Source organism: Xenopus laevis, chromosome 2L, assembly GCF_017654675.1.
Source record: "Xenopus laevis strain J_2021 chromosome 2L, Xenopus_laevis_v10.1, whole genome shotgun sequence".
In the NCBI taxonomy this organism is placed as follows: domain Eukaryota; kingdom Metazoa; phylum Chordata; class Amphibia; order Anura; family Pipidae; genus Xenopus; species Xenopus laevis.
In genome coordinates this window covers 28212128-28236110 of record NC_054373.1, presented here as the reverse complement: position 1 = coordinate 28236110, position 23983 = coordinate 28212128, and the positions used below count along the sequence as shown (strand labels likewise).

The 23983-nt window shown below is 36.9% G+C and overlaps 1 protein-coding gene across 2 annotated transcripts in view; it reads right to left on the bottom strand.

Moving 5' to 3' along the window:
* Window positions 1–2242: 2242 nt before the first annotated feature.
* Window positions 2243–23983, bottom strand: part of mospd2.L (motile sperm domain containing 2 L homeolog) — a 54260-nt gene continuing 32519 nt past the window's right edge. Inside the window, exons 9-15 of one of the 2 annotated variants that reach the window (XM_018245223.2) lie at window positions 22591–22806; window positions 12600–12715; window positions 11396–11492; window positions 9788–9884; window positions 8842–8971; window positions 5949–6051; window positions 2243–3262 (exon numbers count right to left, since the gene is read on the bottom strand). In XM_018245223.2, the coding sequence (XP_018100712.1) occupies window positions 3116–3262; window positions 5949–6051; window positions 8842–8971; window positions 9788–9884; window positions 11396–11492; window positions 12600–12715; window positions 22591–22806 (906 nt within the window). In that variant the 3' untranslated portion in view covers window positions 2243–3115. Of the gene's footprint in view, window positions 3263–5948; window positions 6052–8841; window positions 8972–9787; window positions 9885–11395; window positions 11493–12599; window positions 12716–17154; window positions 18709–19766; window positions 19869–22590; window positions 22807–23983 lie in introns of those variants that run through there. The other variant, NM_001094678.1, reaches the window with a different exon arrangement.

The window sequence follows — 23983 nt, the reverse complement described above, 5'->3', positions numbered from 1 at the left end:
CAGTTCACTGGGCGACTGTCACTTGAGCAGCCTTTATCTGCCAGTGGACATATATCCCTGTCATACTCGTGACTGTGACCATCTTGCTGCCATTTCAAGTCCAACGTACATGATGTTCTGTTTCAAACCTGGCAATTGCTTCTAATTGCTACTACTCACACCGTTCAGGTTGCTTGACAGCCCCGTTTCATCTGCACAGAAGATCAAAAGTGTATTCACAATACAGACATATACTGTATGCATATGTCACTGGGTTTAAAAACAAAAGGAAAAATGGTATAATATTGTAGCACAAAAATACAATATAGATTTATCACATGCATTAATATCCTTTTTGATAAAACACAGAGATAGGAAAGAAGAGCATATCAACTATTCCTGTAAGATCCAAACTCAATGGGGAAAATTACGTTCAATCGACATCTGCCTCCGGAGTGAGGTCACATCTGGCACATGGTGACATCACTTCCTCTTTCAGAGTTCCAAGGTCCGTAACTAGGTTAAATTTCAATCAATCAAACTTCAATGGAAATTTTAGGAATCAAAAAATATTCATATTTATGTTTGTCTGAACCTTCAGGGCAGACGCCTACATCAGGTTGGTACTCATGGAATACCTGCAAACCTTGACTGTATGGATAGTCCATGGGTACCCTGCCTTGGTACCCATCCATGCCTTGGTACCCAGGTAAAGTGCAGCCTCTAATACTCCCACATGAGGATTTTTTCCCAATGATATGGTTTATCTGACTCCGGAGTGATGTCACATCTGGCACAAGGTGACATCACTTCCTCTTTCACAGTTCCTGGGTCAGTAAATAGGCTAAAGCTGGCCATAGATGTAAAGATTTTTAAAAGATCTTTTCGTTATCGTGAGACAACGATCATCTCGAAACAATCGTTTAAATGCACGATGTGTCCATCAACTAAAAAGACCATTTCAAGCAATATTGCCAGCAAAACTGAGGGTAGCTGCCTGCTTGGCCCTGCAAACATAGAATAGATTGCACTGGGACTGATACAATTTTTTTTAAAGGAAAACTATACCCCCCAAACAATGTAGGTCTCTATAAAAAGATATTGCATAAAACAGCTCAAATGTAAAATCCTGCTTCATGTAAATAAACCATTTTCATAATAATATACTTTTCTAGTAGTATGTGCCATTGGATTATCATAAATAGAAAATTGCCATTTTGAAAAATAAGGGCCGTCCCCTGGGATCGTAGGATTCACTGTACTCACAAACAAATCTGTTGCTTAAGTGTTCATTTTGGGGGTATAGTTTTCCTTTAACGTGCCTGATCAATTTTCTGACAGATATCGGACGAAAAATCATAAGATGCACAATCGTTCCATTTCCACTAACCTCACGATAATTTGACGGATTCGTCGGATTGCACTGAAATCGATCGTTCACCAATGAAAAATCTTTGAGTCTATGGGGACCTTTACCCATTGTGGGTAAAGGGTCTTGGAAATGCAGGGCTCTATTTCAGGCTTCATTATCCCAGACCAGCCAACAACAACTGGTTAAGTATATTGAATCTCACAAAAGGCTATGGTTAATGACCATTTTTTTTTAAACATTTATGTAAATTCCTTTTTTTTTTCTTTTTACTTTTTATATTTATTGTACCAAATACATAATATCCACATTATTGTTCACATTGGTTGGAGGAAAATAGAAAACCTATAGTACCCATAATAATTATTATTGTTCTTTTTATAGGATTCATGCGTCCATACTCTTCTAAGAAAAGTATTAGTGTTATTGTGTGGGACAGGTGTCGGTTGTGGTGAGGAACTAGTGTTGGTGTTTTTCTTATCCTAAGAGAAAATGTGCTAGTGCTTGTGTAGGACAGATCCGTGTTATTCAGAAGGGAAATGCCTATTTTTTATTATTATTATTATTATTTTATTTATGATTATGTAAATTCCAAAGTAATCCATAATATTTTTTTTGATGAATGTATAGAATGGGTTAACAAGGAGTGCCCTTTTAAAACATCTACACAATCTAAATTTAATGTATCTTGAACCTGATCCCTTAGAGTAGTTCTCCTTTAAAATACGTTTTATAATTAAGTATAATAACGACCGATATTCCATGACGACATTCTCCTCAAGGCCACCAATAAAAAGAAAAACATAATTATTTACATATGATATTTTCTGGTTATACAATAATGTAAGATGTCATCCAATCAGGCATAATTAACGAGACCATGACACCATACAGTATCTTAAAAACATTTATTTACATTATCAGTAGCAGCAGGAAAAGGAGGGACTGAAACCTGAGGTTATAATTGGCTCGATGCACTATATGCATTCATCCTTCAACCCTATAACAGGAAAGCAATGTCCTGTCAATGCTATCCTTCTTAACAAATGGCCTCTGGAGGTTCCTGTGTTTTATCTAAGACGAGAGCAAATGAAAGCCAGTGGCAACATAACTGAATTCTACAGTTTTAGTAAGTAGCATAGCATTGTCATAAATCTTCCAAATCTATAGATTTATGGGATCTACGCCATTGAGATATTCACACTGACAAATGTTCGGCACTAATTAATTAGTGATGGACAACTTATGGCTCAAGTATTTATGGCATGCAAGAGCTATGGCAACAAATATGGGAATTTGCTGAATTGCAAACTAGTATAGAGAAATAAGCGAGCTTTCTTAAAGGTCTACACGGTAAAATCACAGGCTCCACAAGAATTCTGTAGTGCATTCTTTTAGCCAACATCTGCTTAGAACTTAAATATTAAATATTGCCTTGAGAAGTATCCAAAGCTCACATTAATATAACATTCAGGGTCATGGCGGCAGGCTTGTCTACGATATGCATGGCCTTCTTTATAAGAAAACAAAACTGTTCACATTTTTGCAGCTATGAGTAGAGCTTCACAACTAAAAACAAAAGCAAAGTTACGCCAATTATTGGCGTCATTTATATGTCTGAAGAACGCTGTAACCTCTTTATGAAATAGTTTCTTAAACAACATTAACACTGCTTCCAAGGCAACTTTGGTCATGTGGGGGGGGGGCAGATCTATTATTCTCACGGGTGGTTTCATAGGCAGCGGAACTGATAGAAGAGCAACACATTTAACAGTCCTGGTGTTTCATCTTATACACTCCAGCAGCAACAATGGCAACCAGAATGGATAATAAGGCAACTAACATATGCTGAAACCAGATGCAGTGTCCAATCTGTGCTTCTAGTCTTCTGTTAGTTTCCAGCAGCTGATTCAGCTAAGGAGAGAAGCAGAAATGGATTCAGTCCAATGAAAATGAGCATTACCTACTAATTCACAGTTACATAGTTGGGACACTGGGCAGCAAACTGGAAAATGAGGTTCAATGTTGATAAATGTAAGGTTATGCACTTTGGCAAAAATAATATAAACAAGTTTTACACTAAATGGCAGTGTCTCGTTAAATGAGAAGGATCTTGCGGTTTTTGTAGATAACAAGTTGTCTAATTCTGGGCAGTGTCATTCTGTGGCTACTAAAGCAAATAAAGTTCTGTCTTGCATAAAAAAGGGGCATTAACTCAAGGGATGAAAACATAATTATGCCTCTTTATAGGTCACTGGTGAGGCCTCATCTGGAGTATGCAGTGCAGTTTTGGACTCCAGTCCTTAAGAAGGATATAAATGAGCTGGAGAGAGTGCAGAGACTAAGTGCAACTAAACTGGTTAGAGGGAGGGAAGACTTAAATTATGAGGAGAGACTGTCAAGGTTGGGGTTGTTTTCTCTGGAAAAAAGGCGCTTGCAAAGAGACATGATTACACTTTACAAGTACATTAGAGGACATTATAGACAAATAGCAGGGGACCTTTTTACCCATAAAGTGGATCACCGTACCAGAGGCCTCCCCTTTAGACTAAAAGAAAAGAACTTTCATTTGAAGCAACGTAGGGGGTTGTTCACAGTCAGGACAGTGAGGTTGTGGAATGCACTGCCGGGTGATGTTGTGATGCTGATTCAGTTAATGACTATAAGAATGGCTTGGATGATTTCTTGGACAGACATAATATCAAAGGCTATTGTGATACTAATCTCTATAGTTAGTATAGATATGGGTATATAGAATTTGTATGAAAGTAGGGAGGGGTGTGTGTATGGATGCTGGGTTTTCATTTGGAGGGGTTGAACTTGATGGACTTTGTCTTTTTTTCAAACTGATTTAACTATGTAACTAACTATGTAACTATGTAACCTACTAATTCACTGCTTATGTGGCAACATAGGGACAACGTACCCAGCACTGTTGGAAATAAGGCTCAAAAATCACCAAGGAGTCTCAGAACTTTATAAAGGCCAAAGGTTCCATAATTAGCATTAATAACTAGTGATGCACCGAATCCATTATTTTGGCAAAAAGTCATGCGATTTCGGATCGGCCGGCCAGAAGGATTCGGCCGAATCCTGCTGAAAAAGGACGAATCCTGGACGAATTCCGAACCGAATCCTATATTCGGTGCATCCCTATTAATAACCATCATGAAATTTATAGGTGATCTCTAATATCCTCGTATTTTGTAGGAATTATAATCTACAAGTGACAATAAACATTGATGCCATTTTTATGCTATATATTTATATTTATACAGTGCCTTCGAAAATTATTCACACTCATGACCAATTCTATCAGTTTACTGAATAAGAAATGGCAGTGGTCAGCCATATGGTATGTCCCACCCAGTCAACTGTGTTTAATGGGGCCTTAGATATACTGTACCTGCATCAACCAGGGTCTGAGCTTGAGAAGAGACTTTTTTTTACCATTACTGGCTAATCCTCTATTTTGACGTCAGTTGGGGACGGATTCAGCACAACATTATCCCGCCAGCAATTGGCAGGTGGTCAAGAAAAGTGGAAAGAGGATAAGATAATCAGTTATGAACGGGCTGGTGTGAGACCCATGGGTTGTGCAGGTTTGGGATAAAGCACGAGCAGCTTGATAGGGCTTAGGTTGGATGCAGGTTTATACAGACCAGCTGCAGAAAATAGTTAAAAAACACTAGGCAAAACTGCACCGGGACAGTAACCCCTACAAAACAATCTCTGAATAGAATTTTTTGCAAATTACCATTTGTTTCCATGGGTTACTGCCCAGGTGCAATTTTGCCCAGTAGTTATTATTTAAAAATGACCACCACACCACTGTATTCTGCAGCTGGTCTGTAGAAACCTACATCCAACCTAAATCCTATCAAGATGCACATACTTTATCCCAAACCTGCACAACCCATGGGTCTCACACCAGCCGTGCATCACTGATTATATTATACTCTTTAAACTCCCAGCCTACAAGACAAGGAAAAATATTTATTATGTATCGGATGATACGGATCTAGTTGGTTTTTGTTTTTAGTGCCCTTCACTGCAAAGGTATTTTATTTTTTAGTGTGATGATTTAACATTAAAAGTACAACACTGGGGATGATGGGGAGGCTGGTATTCTGAAATAATCAGTGTTTGTGGAAGCAATAATTGAGCAATCAGTTTACATGACAACTGCATTTAACAGCTGTTAAAGTCATGTGACTTTAAGCTCTATACAATTCAGTGCAAGAATTTTTGTTTATAATTGATGCAAACATTTTTGATTTCTCTCAAGTTTAAATAAGTAAATCAAGGTTTGTATTTATTTCAGTATTGTTTTCTGTGTGGCTTATGGGTTTGGTGCACCTCTACTTTTAACAAAAAATTAGAATAACAATGAAACTAAAGCCTCACTGTAAATTTGTAGCTACTAATGAAGATCATACTGTGCATTATTTAGATGAGGTATCTTTGCTAAGATATTTTAAAAAAAAAACTAATGATGAAGATTTGACCATTGTGTGCCCTGTGTCACAGATGTTTGTCATGTTTGCAAATACAATATATCATTGCACCATCAATGAACTGACCAATCTGAACTGTTTACCTTAAAATGCAAATCGTCACTGTCTGATACAGCGTGGTTTATTGTGTTTGACTTCAGGATTAATGAGGCTGGCTTGCTATTTTCAACAGCGTGGCATCGTAACCTGTGAAAAATAAAATGGAAAAGAAAGGAATTGGAAGGAGAGGGAAAGGAAGGAAGTATGGAGAGGAAGGAAAGAAAGAAAGAAGGAAGGAAAGGAGGGAAAGGAAGGAAGGATGGAAAGGAATTGGAAGGAGAGGGAAAGGAAGGAGGAAGGAAAGGAAGAAGGAAGGAAAGGAAGGAAGGATTGATTGATTTCAATTAAATACAAAGTCAAATTGATTTCACATAAATACAAAATTTAAACTGAAAAATCAAAATAAATACCTTTTGAGTGATTTTTACACTATGAGCAGATATCTAAAATGTGCACTGGGGTATCCCAAAGGAATTTAATCACATTTTTTTAACACTCTCCTGATTGTCAGGCAAGTGTTTTACCAAAATAGCAAAGTTAAACACCATTTCTTGTTTAGACAAATGTGCCAGTATGGATATCTGGAGAGGTGGCACAGACAGTTCCCACGTGCCGGATTGTACATGCTTTGTGGCCACCTTGGCACTTTCTCACTATGATTCAGTGCCGCATTAAGCACAAAACGCGTCAAGCGGCTGATGATTAAATTCTGATTCTAGTTGCACTGGTTTCTGTGCTGCCATGTAGTAATTATCTGTATTAATTACTAATCAGCCTTATATTGTGACATTTCTATTCTATGTGTACTGTATATTGTGAGTGGGTCCCTAAGCTCAGTAAGTGACTGCAGCAGAGAGCATGTGCAGTGAATCAGCAGAAAAGAAGATGGGGAGCTACTGGGGCATCTTTGGAGACACAGATCTTCCTGCTAAAGGGCTGTGGTTGCCTTGGGCTGGTACAAAAGCTCAAAACATAATGTACTGCAGTGTAGTGAATTCCCCTTTAAATGTTAAAAGATCACTCGGTATGTGCACTAAATTATTATAGAACAAAAGTGCAACAGATTATAAATCTGGGACACATTCACTTTAGGTCCATTGACACTTTCCCATGATTCAATATTCATTTGTCTTTTTCATCATCTCATGTCAATGTTTGTCTCTGATACCATATTTGCCCAGTATCACTGAATTCCTTTCTTGGTTCTCCTTTTACTTTTCTCTCCATCTCTATGGATGATCACTACAGTGATAATCCATATGGGCAAATTCACTAAGGCGCGAAGCGCCGAACGCTAGCGTTAATTCGCTAGCGTTTGGCATTTTCGCTACTGCGCAAATTCACTAACGAACGCTGGCGTAGTTTCGCTAGTGTTACTTCGCAACCTTACGCCAGGCGAATCTTCGCTAGCGACGAAACTACGCAAATTCACTAACTTGCACAGTGTAGTGAACACTACCTTTTACGCTAGACTTCCTTCGCCACCTCAGACCTGGCGAAGCGCAATAGAGTAGATAGGGATTGTTTAAAAAAAAGTCAATTTTTTTTCTAAGTCCCAAAAAACGCTGGCGTGTTTTCTACATGATGGCTGATAGGCTGAAAAAGATCGAAACATTTTTGGGGCTCCCCTTCCCCTTACCTAGACAGTGGGCACATGTGTAGGGCAAAATAAAATTTTTATTTACTGATTTGAAGGTTTTCTAGGTATTTGTAGTGCAGATACGTGTTCCTCCATTGAAATTTGAATTTTGCGCCGTATGCAAATTAGCCCTCGCTATCGCAACTTCTCTTTATATAGCGAATCAACGCTAGCGCAACTTCGCAACCTTACGCTACCCCTGTGCGCAACTTCGGATTTTAGTGAATTTGCGGAGCCCTGGCGAAACTACGCCTGGCGAAGTGTGGCGAAGTGCGGCGAAGTTGCGCATCTTAGTGAATTTGCCCCATAGAGAGAAGAAATAAATTTGATTTGGTAAAGCACAACACCCAAGCATTCTGCAATGGTGAGTAAAGATCCCTTGTCTTTCATAACAAGCAATGCTTCACAAAGACTTTTATCTGCTGTATAGAAAGCTAATTAGTCAAACATCACAAAATAATACAACGCATAATTAGAGTTGCCTTACAGTTTATTTTTTTAATTTCATGCCAAACTTTTACTTAAAATGACACGGGAAAACTTGTTTTTTTCAAAATGCATCAGTTAATAGTGCTGCTCCAGCAAATTCTGCACTGAAATACGGTTTTTAAACAAGCAAACATATTTTTAAAAATATTTAATTTTGAAATCTGACATTTCCATTTCCCAGGTGTCCTCAACCATGTGAATTGTGCTCTGAGAAACCTCAGTCACTCTTTGCAGCTACACTGCAAGTTGGAGTGATATCACCCCCTCAATGTATTGTTATTGCTTATTTTTTATTTTTGCCTTTCTATTCAGGCCCTCTTCTATTTATATTCCAGTCTCTTCAGGCCAGGATTTGTGGAAAGGCCACCAAGGCCTGGGCCTAGGGTGGCAGGATTTTAGGGGGGTGGCATGCTGCCCACCCACACCCACATTGGTTCAGAAACACTGGGGAGGAGATAAAATAGTTTTTTTCCCTTTCCAGTGAGGGAATGGGGGTGATGAATGTCAGCGGGTCTAGGGGTGCCTGTTATGTAAATCCAGCTCTGAGTCTCTGATTTAAAGCAGTGCATGGTTGCTACTGTAATTTGGACCCTAGCAACCAGATTGATGAAATAGCAAACTAGAGAGCTGCTGAATAGCAAGCTAAATAACCAATTGCAAATTGACTCAGAATATCACTCTTTACATCATACTAAAAGGTGAACAATCTTCTATGAACAGAACCGCAGAAATTCTTACAAGACTGACTGTAAATTATGCATTAACGAGGCTTAGAAATTCAACAAAAATAATGAAATTCAAATATATACCTATGCTCCATGACTTTACTCCTGGACACCTCCTTCCAAAACTGTGAAAGTTCTTGAGTGCTGGCACCAGAGGGCTGTTCCATTTCGGCCGCCATTACTAAGAATCTGTCCTGGAGAGACGCTACAAAGGCTGTTTTAAGGACAAAACAATTTATAAAGGAAAACAACATGCACTGCTGGCATTACTGTCTGTGCATATTTATGCAGAATGCTTATAAATTGGGAACACATTTGTCGATTACATCTGGATACCTGAGAATGGATGTTCTGTCTAAAGACAGCGCTATCAATCAAATGCTCATGTTCCAATGGCAAGGTCCTGACATTTCCCACATTATTAAAAAGTATAGTATAACCAATTCTATGTAACTTTTCAAGTGGTCTTCATTATTTATTTTTTATAGTTTTTAAATGATTTGCCATTTAATGATTTGTCACTGACCCCATCTAAAAACAAATGTTCTGTAAGGCTACAAATATATTGTTATTGCTACTTTTTATTACTCATCTTTCTATTCAGGCCTCTCCTATTCATATTCTAGTCCCTTATTCAAATAAATGCATGGTTGCTAGGGGAATTTGGACCCTGGCAACCAGATTGCTGCACTTGTAAACTGAAGAGCTGCTGAATAAATAGCTAAATAACTCAAGAACCACATATAATACAAAATGAAAACCAATTGCGAGTGTTCTCAGAATATCACTGTCTACATGAAAACCAATTGCAAATGTTCTCAGAATATCACTGTCTACATCATATTAAAAGTTAATTTAAAGGTGAACAACCCCCTTTAATAAATGTGCTCCATAGCCCTAAAACTGTACTACAAATATTTTCCCAAAAAGATGACCGATCTCTAGATTATACTTTAAAAATGCATTAAATAAACCATGCCCGCTGTCACAACCATATAAAATGCAACAACTTTTGTGGTACTAGACTCACCTGCATGCAGAGACACCACAATATCAACCGTTGCTCCTGGTTCACAGCTACTGTTACTTGGTTTGACTCTGTATTTTTCGGGAGCAGTTGTCCTCACCTAAGGGGTCACAAATCAGTTTATTAGCTTGCTTGTGAACTTTTATATCTACTTTGTAAACATTGTATCCTGCGCCGATTCTAAGGTAAGGGCCACCTGAGGCGGCCCCTGCAATGCCGCCCCCCCCCTCGCTGGCTTACCTGTCAGGAGGGGAGGCAGGAACACTAATGCGGAGAGCGCAATTGCGCTCTCTCACATTAGTAAAGTCGAATTTTGACTGGAAAACTCTCCGGCGTTGCCACCTGAGGCAAGTTTCTCAACTCGCCTCATTGGCGGCGCGCCCCTGATTGTATCAGGCGCAGTCATAATAATTCACTAATGATATATGTATTAGAAATCATAACAAGGGCACCCAGTGAGGTAATATTGTGTTTGTTGCTTCAAGTGTAGGAGCTAAAGGAAAACGAATCCCCCGACCAATGCAGGTCCCTATAAAAATATAAAGCATGGCATAAAACAGCTCATATGTAAAACCCTGATTTATCTAAATAAACATTTTTCATAAATATATACTTTTTTTGTAGTATGTGCCATTGGGTAATCATAAATAGAAAATTGCCATTTAAAAAAAAATAAGGGCCGCCCCCCTGGCATCGTAGGATTCCCGGTGCACACAAACAAACCAAACACACTATACATGTTAGGTCACATGAGCCAATTAACAGACAGAGTTGTGTCTTTTGCTTCCACACTTCTTCCTGTTACAGTTAGAGTTGTAGTATTTCTGGTCAGGTGATCTCTGAGGCAGAACAGAGACCATCACAAAATAGTGGTTCAAGGCAAGAGATGTGAAATAACAATATTTACTGGTATATATATATTCAAGTTGGTAAGATTTTTTTTCAATAGCCACTAAGGGGAAGACTAATTACGGTTTGAGTTGTGTTTTCCAAGAAAAATTCAAGTTTTCAAGGTTAGTCAAAAATCTATTTTTCGGGTTAAAAAAAACTCAAATTGTTTGAGTTTTTTTTTCCAAAAAAAATTGCATTTTTTGAGATTTATTATACCCCGACCATGGAAATAGCTTGAATCCAAAAATGCACCATCTAAAACCTGTCGAGGTCATGTAGGAGTCAATGGCAGAGTTTTTTCTGTGGCTTTTGCCCAAAATATTGATCAATTCGAGCGATTCTAATTTGTTTTTGACGAACTCGCTGATTTGAGTTTTTTCCATGCAAGTTTTTTCTTAAATTAGAAAACATTTGAGTTGTGAGTTCAATCGAGGTCTAAAAAACTTCGGCCTTCGATAAATAACCCCCTAAATATGATATAAACTATATGTTGGTTAAGCATTCATTCTGATACATGGATGATATTAGCTGCTGACTTAAGACCTCAAGCCATAAGCTCTGTCTGGCACACAGATTTCTAGAAACAACTGATGTGCTGACTTGGCACTCTGTATACATTAATGCAAACAAAGTCACCAAAGAGTTTACACTGCACTTATACTGCACTGTGAAAATATAAATAGGTTTGCTGAAACAGAAGGCTTCCAAAAGCTACAGTACCTTAAATGCCACTGTGTTTTTTGTTACATTATTCAGCACAATGATACATTTTCGCTCCCCACTTTCCTTGGACCCAAAATGCAGTTCTTCTGCTGGACTAAAAGAGAACAAACAAGATTGTTACACACCACTTTAGATACAGCTCTATCTACAGTATAAATATATATACAGGTATGGGACCTGTTATCCAGAATGCTTGGGCCCTCTGGTTTTCCTCATAAGGGATCTTTCTGTAATTTGGATCTTTATACCGTAAAGGTCAGGACACACAGGCAGATTCAGGGAGATTAGTCGCCCGGCGACAAATCTCCTCTTCTTCGGGGTGACTAATCTCCCCAAACTGCCTCCCCTGCCTTCTCACCAGTTAAAATGTAAATTGCAGGTGGGACGGCACTCAGAGCGATTCGTTTTCCGAAGTTGCCTGATGAGGAAACTTAGGGCGACTTTGGAAAACGAATTGCTTTCTGGATAACCGGTTTCTGGATAATGGATCCCATACCTGTATATATGTGTGCATGCAGATAGCAAACTTACAATAGTGAACAAAGGAACACCCGTGTAGTGCACAGATCCCATCAACATAAAGTCTGAGATTTATGTTTGCACATGTGTAAATAAACAATATACAGGCATGGGACCTGTGATTTTCCGGAAAACGGATCTTTACAATAATTGGGTCTTCATAAGTCTACTAGAAAATCATGTAAACATTAAATAAACCCAATAGGCTGGTTTTACTTCCAATAAGGATTTATTATATCTTATTTGGGATCAAGTACAAGCTACTGTTTTATTATTACAGAGAACAGGGGAGTCATTTTTTAAAATTTTGATTTGGATAAAATGGAGTCTATGGGAGATGGACTTTCCGTAATTCAGAGCTGTCTGTATGACGGGTTTCCGGATAACGGATCTCATAACTGTATATGATGGTGACGTGTGTGTATAAAGCTTATATGAGGATCATGCAATGGCACGGATTAGGGTTGGAATTTGCTAACATTGCATGAGTGACATCATTTTGTTTGTTCAATGGAATAATTTGTTTGCAGTTGTTTTAACACATGACACATTTTCTCAGATATTTTCATAACTGATAAATTGAAGTGACCAATGACAGTGACAACATACCCAAAAATGAAAAAGGTTAACAAATAAAACAATTCAACAAGCCAGGTTAAGTAAAAAAAAAAAAAAAGAATACCTGATATGTAACAAAGGTCCTTTAAAAACTGTTGATGCCTTCCTGTTGTTGTTTTTTTGCTTTGTATCATTTTTGTCTAAATCCTCCAGTTTAATTTGGTCTTCACTGATGCTCATCTAGGCAGAGAAATCATACAAGAATTGCGGGTGTTAATTTATGTTCAGTAGTGGCTTTAATTAAAGGATAAGTCACAGTAGCTGAAATGCATCAATAAAGTAGAAGTAAAATAAAAGTTACACTTCTCTAAACCCAGATCCAATTTGATATTAATGTTTTCGCTAGGTCAGTTAAGGTAATGACACTTTCGGTTCATAAACTGACTAACACTTGTTAATAAATGTCATCGATGATTTCTTTCGCTTTTGTAATGCTGGAGCCGCAAAGAAAAGGTCTCCATTCACACTTCCTGGGTGCTCACAAATGTCTTAAATGTACAAAAAAATGCATAAAGGTATAATGTTACTTGCAAGAATACCATGCAAGAATATTTAAGTTGGGTTGAAAAAAGACCAGTCCCAAGTCCATCAAGTTTGATCCCTCCATAAGAACCTCAGTGCACATTTGTACACATACTTATTCAGACCTACCTATACACATCACATCTATATACCAACATGTATACTAATTAACTGTAGTTCTTAAGATCACAATAGCCTTGGATCAAGAAGTTAGCAAATCCACTCTTAAAGGCATTAATAGAATCAGCCGTCACAACATCACCTTCTACAACCTCACTGACCTCACCATGAAGAACTACCTATGTTGTTTCAAATGAAAATTCTGTTCCTCCAAACTAAAGGAATAATGTCTTTTCTTGTCTTTTCCATGAGAAAAAAGACCCCTCACTATCTGTTTATATTGTCCTCTTATATATTTTTAGAGAGTAATCATATCCCTTCGCAAGAGACTTTTTGCCAGAGAAAACAACCACATAGTTTAAATCCTCCAGTTTACCAGTTTAGTTACATGTCTCTACCCTCTCTTTAGCTCATTTATATCCCTCTTAAGGTCTGGAGCCAAAAACTGCACTGCATACTCCAGAAGGCCTTACCAGGGACCTATAAAGAGGCATAATTATGTTTTCATCCCTTGAGTTATAGCTCTTTTTATACAAGACAGAACTTTATTTGCTTTAATAGCCACATAATGACACTGCCTGGAATTACACAGGTGGTTATCCACAAAAATCTCCATTTAGTTGAATATGCATCAGTACCAGAATTTATTGCTTACTTGCATTAATTATGAGGCAAAGGACAGCACTATTATGAAAAGAAATGTAGCATGGGATCCAAACTACTTGCATATGTAACTTGGAGATCATGCATAGGTTTCCAGCTGTGAGTGAAATATTCTAGGATAATAATTCCAAACTCCAAAAGGAATTCAGTAATCCCCACATTGTCCAGTTCTGCATCTGTATACGCATGCACCCAATGTAAAACTAGCTTGTAAGAGCATAAAAGCAATGTTTTCACTCAAGGTAATAGGATGCAAGTCTTTCTATCAAATAAACCTGGACATACAAAGCATTAAAAGCACTCCAAAAATAAAACACCTTTATTTTAACCATGGACATAAACCACTACAAAGAATGAACATTTTAGGCCTTCATAGACCTTTTTCTTCAAGCCTCAGCAGCTCCCAAACACAGTACTGGGACTCCCAGCGCAGTTCACAGAACAAACACAGATATGTCCAAATGTGTTAGCTTCAAAAATCCTGAGACTGTTCCTGAATTCTGTTTTGGGGTTAAAACAGCATAAAATTATTTGAAGTGGCAGTTTTCTGCAATGTTCATAAGCTTCCAGGTAGCCTTTGCCTTCAACATTCTCTGCCATTCAATAGTGAGAGATGAAACGGGGGGTGTTCACTTTTTCAGAAAACAAATCAAAACATTACGTAGAAGAGGAACCTTTAGGAGGGCCTGCAGTGCACATAAATGTGGCCAGTTTACAAATTTGCCAGTTAGTTCAAATGCATTCCCATACATGATCATCAGTTAGTGTATGGACAGCTTTAGACGTGTGAAATAAGTCTATTAACCAACAAAAATGATGAAGATGAACCACATCAAAATATCTCAAAAACCAGATCTTTTGAGTGATATTAAATATTATTCATTTAGTAGTAAAATTTATTTATATTGGTTATGAAATATCTATTTGTACCAAATATGTCTTTGTCCAGGGTCGTGTGTCATTAAAAAAAAAACACCAAACCTGACCACATAATTTCAAACCGATGTACTCACTTCCATATCATTTTCCAGGACATGAGTTATGTATGAATAAAAGTAAGCAAGTACCTTTAATGAATGGGGTTTTGTACAGATGCATTTGCGGTTGTAAATGACCCCTAATATGTGTCAACACTGTATATATACATAATGTATTTGAACATCAAATAGTATAGTCAGATCTGCATACCCTTCCTAGAATGCTTAGACATAAATCTCCATTTTGAAAAACAGCTTTAAAATAAAAAAAACAACAATGAAAAAAATAATCAGAGCAGGTTTAAGAAAGCAGTAGCAAGTTTGTGGTTTTTTTTGTATAACGTGTTTAAGTTAAGACAATGCATGCAAGCACTATAACATGCTTACTGCATGCACAAAAATAATTCTTCCCTTCCATTAGCATGTATACCCAGGAAAGTCTGATGCCCAACTTTAGTTCAGTTCTTTACATTACAATACTACAGTGCCAACTACTTGTTGAGTGATGTTTACTTGACTTGAGTGATGTTTACGGTATTAGTAATATAGGTATAAAACTGTGCTTTTAGTCCCCCCTAATACCTTAAACATCACTCAAGTAAACATCACTCAACAAGTAGTTGACAAATGTTTATGTACACTAGAATAGAAACTTGTATTAAAAATACTCATGGTAGTTTAGTGACACTTAAATAATAACAGGGACTCCACCACCACCACCCCAATTATACACCTCTATATAGTAGGAATGTGTCTTTAATAGTTTTTTTGTTTTTTTTACTTTCATAAAACTTGCCCCAAAAACCTTGTTGGCACCACCAAGTGACTTGGTGTTGACTTCTTTGCCAGGAATATCTGTAGCTCCCTGGCCTGTAGGATGCCAGCAAATCATTAGCTAAATAACTCAACACGAAGCTTACAGTATATCTTTCCATGTGAGAAGGTAGCGCTATGATTGGCTACCCACATCCTATGGTGCTTCAGAGGGAGGACCATTAGAACAACCCCTGACTTATCTGTAACAGACACATGGACCACAGAGCTACAAATAGTCACGAGAAAGGTGAAAACAAAAATGCATACTCAAAATGTTGTTGATTTAAGGGAAGATGTAGTAATGGTTCATCAGTAAGTAATGCACAGTTGGTACTTGGTCTAAGTGATTGGGACAAGATGGTAGGTAATGACATAGCTGGATAAGTAGAGTTTAGCAACTGCATCTCCTGATGTGGAGATATAGGGTTAAGCAGAAAATTGTAAGCGGGAAAGAGGAGAAATGGTTGGTTTGGGATATTTTCATGGACCGCATGTTCATGCTTCAGTAATTAAAGGCAGTAAAAATGATAAAAACAACATTTCTAAGGATGCAACAGCAGGAATAACATTTTTTTATACTGATGAAGCAATTTAGGAAAAGTTTGTGCGGGATATTTTATTATCATAATGACAAATGAATTTAGCTGCCAGGTCATGCGACCACAAACGCCTGGTCACAAGATACATTGCAGCACTGTAACTTTTAACATACTTATTATGCTAGGGTTAGCAACAGCTCCTTTCCATCTGCCAAATAATAGAAAGCTTGAGTTATAAAAGCTCACATGATTTCTATCTGTACTATGTATAAATGAAGAATAATATGGTGATGACGCCAAATAACAATAATAATATGGTGATGGAACTTTTACCAAAATTGTGCTTAAAGCTTGACCATGTGTGAATATGGCAGAGACCTTAGATTAAGCTCCACTGAGGCAGGGACTAATGTGAATGATATACAGAAAATCCCCATTTTATGCTTTTCAGGGGACTAGAAAAAAATGGTGAAAAATCCGGAAGAGCGTAAACTCAGAGAAATGTTTTATGCATAATATATAGGTGGGACCACAATAAATGATGTAGAATAAGGAGAACTTCAATCAAGGGTTATAAATCTGAGGTTTCAATGTATAATCTCTGTAAAGATCGGTGTATTATGTTGTTGTTATATTAGCTCATCAGGGGATGGGTGTGGGATTTTCTATGCCTAGAACAAAGAATATATGTACTTTTAACATATAAATAGCAAAATGTCAATGCAGGAAAAAAACAAACTCATTTATTTTAGTCTCTACTAATAAGGACATATTGATCCAGGCGGCCGACACGCACACACGCACACTAGTTTTTTGGGGGTTTTTTTCCCATTATTATGATGTAAAACCATTATTGGTCACTATGATGTACCCTTTAACCCCATCATTTCCATAGCTCTTTTTAGCAACATTTTATACCCTATATTGACCAGTAATCAGATTAATGCTGTTGTCAAGAACAAAATACCACATATTTTCCTTATTACATTTATCATAGGATTATATTTAATACAGTATGTCAGTACAAATTATTAAACACTTGTCATTGATTGCTTAGAATTGCTTCAGAACCATTTGGCTAAATTACTTCATTCCCACGCAGAGGCTCTCTCCGCTAGCAGGAAGAATATAGTGCACAATATTACAGTTGATTACACAGTTGAGTATTGATTTTAAACATTATTTTTAACATTTTAGAAATGAATTATCTATTGCATTTTTTAAAAGTCATGGGATTAATAGTTTGACAAATGCTGTATTGTCCAGGAATCATGGAACATAAAGCTTTAAAGCTGTCAGTGGGAACCGTAGATCAAGAGACATACATACTAATATGTTCTACATGTATTAGTGTAGTGGAAATATTAATAAATGTATACAATTATTAATACAGGTAAGGGATCCGTTATCCGGAAACCCATTATCCAAAAAGCTCTGAATTACGGGCCTTCTCTCTTCTCTCTTTATTTAATGTTTACATAATTTTCTAGTAGACTTAAGGTATGAAGATCCAAATTACGGAAAGATACGTTATCCAGAAAACCCCAGGTCCTGAGCATTCTGGATAACAAGTCCTATACCTGTATTGCAGGCCTTTCTCTAGTTTCTTTAAAGGAGTCACCAACTCTGCTTAAGATCGTCTTTGCCTAAGAGCAGGAGTCCCCAACTTTTTTTTTACCCATGAGCCACATTCAAATGTAAAAAGAATTGGGGAGCAAAAGTTCCTCAGTATCCTGATTGGATATTTGATAGCCCCTATGGGTTGGAAGCCTTCAGCAGACTCTGTTTGGCAGCAGACTTGGTTTTATGCCACACAATCTTGCCCCCAAGCCTGGAATTCAAAACTAAGCACCTGCTTTAAGGCCTGTGAGAGCAACATTCAAGGGATTGCTTGCGAGACACGTGGTTGTGGGTCTCTGCTTTAGTGGCTTGGAAATTCTCCTTTCAGATAGCTTGCTTATCTCCGTCCAGTGCCCCCTTGACATTTCTAAGGTTCCTAAGTATCAATATGGCAAGATGGCTTGTGCAACTTTTTACAAATTGCCCGATATTCACTACAAATATGGGTCCTTTGGCAGGTATGTTTTTCCAGACTACCCTGTAAATCTACTGGATTACAGGCATTATGTATGGATAGAAATTCATGTCTGTTGATGCTTTCAGTGGACAGATATGTGGAAAAATTAGCAGACCCATAAGTTGCATGGACAACGCCTTGCTAATACTTCAACTGAAGTATGCCTATCATAATTATAATCTGTATGTCTGCTGCCAAAACAGCCATGGGTCTACTGATCAGCAATAACTGCCCTGATGTAGCAACTTTTAATTAGTATAATAAAAAAAACATTACATAATATTCAGTGTTTAGACTTAGAACCATGGCTTGTCAGTTCCAAAAATAGGCAGACATCCTCTTTTGTCTTCAAGAGAAATATCTGTTTAGTAATGAAGAATACCAACATACAAACAGTATTAAGATAGTAGATTTGAGTAAATATCACATTTCGTCAGAGCAAGCAGAAACATCTTCATTCTGAAAAACATAAATAACATAGTTAAGAAAAAGATTGTAGCGGCTCAATAACTGCTGGCAATGCATTCGGTTTTTATTTCACTGTACATAACAAATAAGACAATGAATTTAAACTCTTACACTATGTTGTACAATAGGTACATGGAGTTTAAATGTGGGTTTATTTAGCTCACGTATTAGAAATCTACTTGTGACACTGTAAAAGTTCAGAGATAAACAAAACCTTGATCTTCCATTGAAGATGAGGCACAAACGCAAAGAAATATTGCAATTGTTACTGAAGCTTAAAATAAACCAGTGAAGAAGAAAATGCAATTTAAGACATGATTAAGCATGACACATTACATTTTTAGGAGGCGCACTGAAAATCAAATATCAGAATAGGGGTTCTAAACAATAATTAAACGACTGAAAAATCACTGGGTGGTTGAAATATGGACAGATTAAAAATAGAAAGACACTAGAGAGTTTAAAAACTTTTTTTTTTTTTTTTAAATGCAGCAGAAACCTAGCAAAATACCCAAATGCACGTATAGGGCTAATATTAGAAAATAGAAGGGCCTAAAGCTATAGCGGTTCACTAATTGCAATTATTCTTAAACATTCCAGAAGTATTTAGAAATAATTTACATGGTGTCATGAATCTGCTACATTTTATTAGGATAAACACTGGTTGCCATGGCCAATCCTTCAGAAGGCTTGGACGCCAGAGTCCAGAGTAAATACTCTCTATGCTCTGCCGTGAAACTTCTTCTTTGAAGTTACTGCTCTGGACAACAAGAGATAACAAGGTTTATGCATATAACATACTCTTTTTCATGTGTCCACAATTAAATAAGTAGATTTGGATCTGAATTTGGTTCTTTATTTAGAAATATCAAAATTTGTTTAAGTGCATAAATAATTCATGTGTATAGGGTGTAGACTAGAGTGTAACAGCAGGTATTGTATACAACAAGACCTCTATCCACTTTAGGTTTGCATTTAGTGTGTGGGAAGTAAATGAACTTAGAGCATTTCCTTTTATCTTTTAATTCATTTGCACAATGAGACTTTACCATTGCAGTTCCTGCTCAGATGTCACTCATGTGACAAACTTCCAACTGTGGTGTTATATTCAGTTCCTCTTCGGCCAGACCATCAGACAAAGCAGTCGTTAGCTGAAACACCAATGCAACAGCAAAATCATCATTTACATAAGCACAAAATGTTTGGAAAGATTCTAAAAGTATATAGTTATAGAAATGTATTTGAAACTTACAGCTGAGACAGTGGGAAGGAGTCCAAGATCTTTTCATTTGGTTTTCATTTGTAAGGAAAAGAAAGCGGAGGAGAACACTATAGTGAATATAGTGAAAAGGGGAAAGCCACTGAAAATGGCTGGATGAGAGGCAGGAGTAGCAATAAGCACGGAAAGATAATAAAGTTGAATCAAGCTGGGGTCTCCTGTTCTCTTTGGCTTCAAGCTGAATTTCTTCTTATGACATGGTTTCTTGAGTCTACATGTTGATCAGTAACTGCAGGGTGTTAGATACTGAAAGCAGTTCTTTATCAGTTTTACAAAATGTGAAAGATGATTAATTTTATTGGGTTGCAGTTTTTTTTATTATACAAAGACACAAATGGGTTATTAATAGTTAAGTAAAGATGCCGCCAATCAAATATGATTTATATATCGGTCAGTAAAGCAGAGTTTTGTTTAAGAATGTTAAAGCTATAGCCGCACATGCTTGCGTGTCTAGGACCTTTATGAAAATCAGCATAAACTGAATTTTATAAGCGTACACAAAACATGAAACTATTCAGTTCAGCTGAACGAGCGTGAAACGTTTTTCAAGAAAGTCCAGACTTATTTCTACTAGATACTGTACAGGAAGTGTTTTTTGCAATGGAACCGTAACAAGGACTATAAATAAAGCTGTGATTTAAATGTGATTTTTAATGGGTTTCAGTTAGAGCCCATAACCAGTCAGAAGTTTTGTTATAAGATTTACAAACAAGATTTACAAACATCAAGTATGACAGAAACGTTGTTTAATGGGTTTCAGTTAGAGCCCATAACCAGTCAGAAGTTTTGTTATAAGATTTACAAACAAGATTTACAAACATCAAGTATGACAGAAATGTTGCTTTTTAATAAAATGCCCCAAAGCATCCATGAAAGTATATATAACTCTTTCTAAATGTAAAAATGTGTTCATACAGTGCTTTGCTTTACTAAAATGAATGTAAAGAGTTTTGTCAAGACACAAATACAAAATGCATTTATTTTTTCTTTTTAATAGTGCCCCTTTAAGCAACCATACTGTCAAGCTTTATTTTTCATTTAAAATTTTAAGAGATCAATGTACAGTATAATTATTTTCCTTCTATGCCCTACCCACATGTATAATTATTTTCCTTCTATGCCCTACCCAAAGATTATATGACGAGTAACATTTGTCAAACTGTTTAGGCTTTTTGACCTCAAGCTTTCTTGTCACCTCTAAGATTCCTACTATATTGTTATAAGTCCATTTTTAAAAGCAAGCAATTGGCGTGGGAGAGCAGTCAATGCACTGGGGGCTCTGATTTGCTTATCCTCTACTTTAATGTGCTTTTAAAACTGCCCCAAGGACCAATGATATTACCAAAATTCTTTGCACAGAGCAAAATAATTGCGGTATGAATTATAGTGAATAAAGTTCACCTCTTGTAAAATATAAGGATATCTATATACCGAGGTGTTCCATGATCACGAGGCGAAAGAAACTCCAAGAAGACTTATAATATCCTTATATTTTGCAAGAGGGGTACTTTATTTATTACAATACACACATTTCAGTGAGTCATGTGACAGAAATGACATCACTTAGCTCCGATTATAACCAATGACATCACTAAGCACTGTTTAAATAGTGAATAAAGTACCCCCTCTTGTAAATTATAAGGATATTATAAGTTACCGAGGAGTTTCATGACCATATAAAAACACGAGGCCGAAGGCCAAGTGTTTTTATACAGGTCATGGAACTCCGAGTAACTTCTAATATCCTCATATTTTGCAACTGGGGGTAATTTATTTATTATAATACACAAGTTTCAGTGAGTCATGTGATAGAAATGACGTCCGTTTATAACTGACGACATCAGAACTCAACGTTTATAAGGATATAATTTACAGGATATTCATGGCTTTTGTGTATTACAAGGGTATAATTTACAGGACATTCATGGCTCGTGTATTATAAAGGGAATTGTTACAGATTTCATATAGTGAGAAATGTTATAAATCCTACAGTTACAAAGTAAGCTAGTTTGAACAAATACAACTGTCCTTCTAGTTCAACCACTGCGATACATGGTACACTAATGAAGCATTCTTTTAATATTTCAGAGGTAATAAGCAAAGTTCTCCATATATTTATTGGTGTTCATAGACATAAAAATGGCAGATGAATGTAAGACGAAAAGTCAGCAAAGGATATAAAATGTTAATGTACAAGTTGCAATATCATATTAATCTCAGTGAAACATATCATAGATTTTAGCACGAGCATGAATCAAATGACGTTCTGCGACCTTGATGCAGCAAAAAGTGAATCATTGAAGAAAATGTAAGAAAAACTGGAAAGAAAATAATCGTTTGTATTGCACAGTACTTGAAAGCTTCAAGTAGAAGGTTGCAGGGCGGTTTATATCCACACACATGCATTATGATAAATATATAGCAAGGATGTGTTAAGAACGTATTGGTTTAACCCCAAGAACTCTATCTTTTCACATTTCTTGAGATTTAGAATAGTAACCTAGTAAATATATTTTTAATCTATGAATTTCGAATGCATAATTACAAGATTTTTGATAAATAATACTAAAAAAAACATTTAAGAGAAAGGTTACCTTTTTTGGCACACTGGAATCGACTGAGTCACGGAGATCTGATTCGCTCAGTTTGCTTTCAGAATCATCCTCACTTGTTATTGGTCCATTCTCACTTGTTATTGGTCCATTCTCACTTGTTATTGGTCCATTCTCACTTGTTATTGGTCCATTCTCACATAAGGGCGTTTGAAAGTCATCGTCTGGCAATGGAGGATAACTGTACTTGAAGGGATCCTACATTTTTCAAAAAAAAAAAAAAGGTAAAAAAACACATCTGTGCAATCACAGGACTGAACATGGTAAAATCAATATCAGATTGTCCAGATCTCTGTGATTTCTCACCATTACAACGGTGAAACATCCTATTCCATCACCAAACCGAGCCCACAATGTACTATTCATCAATTCTTCTTAAGCAGCACATTAATGTTAAAATGTGAAAACTCAGTTTCCAGTATGAGCATGTAAATTGTTAGGCAATCTTAATTTGCAGACATGGAATGTTGTTCATTTCTCTTCTTCTGGGCTAAAATCAGTGTCGGACTGGCCCATCGGGGTACCAGGAAAACTCCCGGTGGGCCCAGGTGTCAGTGGGCTTCTTGCTTCTAACCAATTGGCCTTTTTCATGGCCATTCCCTATTTCTATGAGAACAAAGAGGCTATATAGATGGAATAACAGATTATAGTATATAAAGAATAGAGGTTGATTGAGGAGAGAAAGAATAACAGTACTGAGAGTGAGCCCCTGGTCTAAGGTTTTTTTTAGGTGGACCCCTGGTGTCCCAGTCCGACACTGGCTAAAATATTTGGACGATCCAGCAAATTTTATGCACAAGCCACGATGAGATACAGTATGTGTACCACTAATTCGAGCCTTTTTATTAGGTCCATCTCTATTCTAGCACTTCTATAGCCAAGGTACAGGCTATACAGGTATAGACTCCATTTTATCCAATTTTTTTTTAATGATTTCCTTTTTCTCCGTAATAATAAAACAGTACCTTGTAGTTGATCCAAACTAAGATATAATTAATCCTTATTGGAAGCAAAACCAGCCTTTTGGGTTTATTTAATGTTTACATGATTTTGTAGTAGACTTAAGGTATGAAGATCTAAATTATGTAAAGATCCTTTATCCAAAAACCCCAGGTTCCGAAGCATTCTAGATTACGGTCCCATACCTATTTATATATGTTGTTAGGGTTATACTAAAATGATGGGAAGAAGGTCTGTCTGAGGCAGACAACATGGGGGATACATATAGGAAAACGCACTACAGTGTTTCTGATTGGTATCTGTCTGTCTCTCTAGAGATGTCTGTCTTTCTATTGGAAGCAGAGATAGATCATTTCAGGCATTTAGACTTTCATGATTATTTATTAGTGTACCACAGGGCCCTTAAGTATGAAAA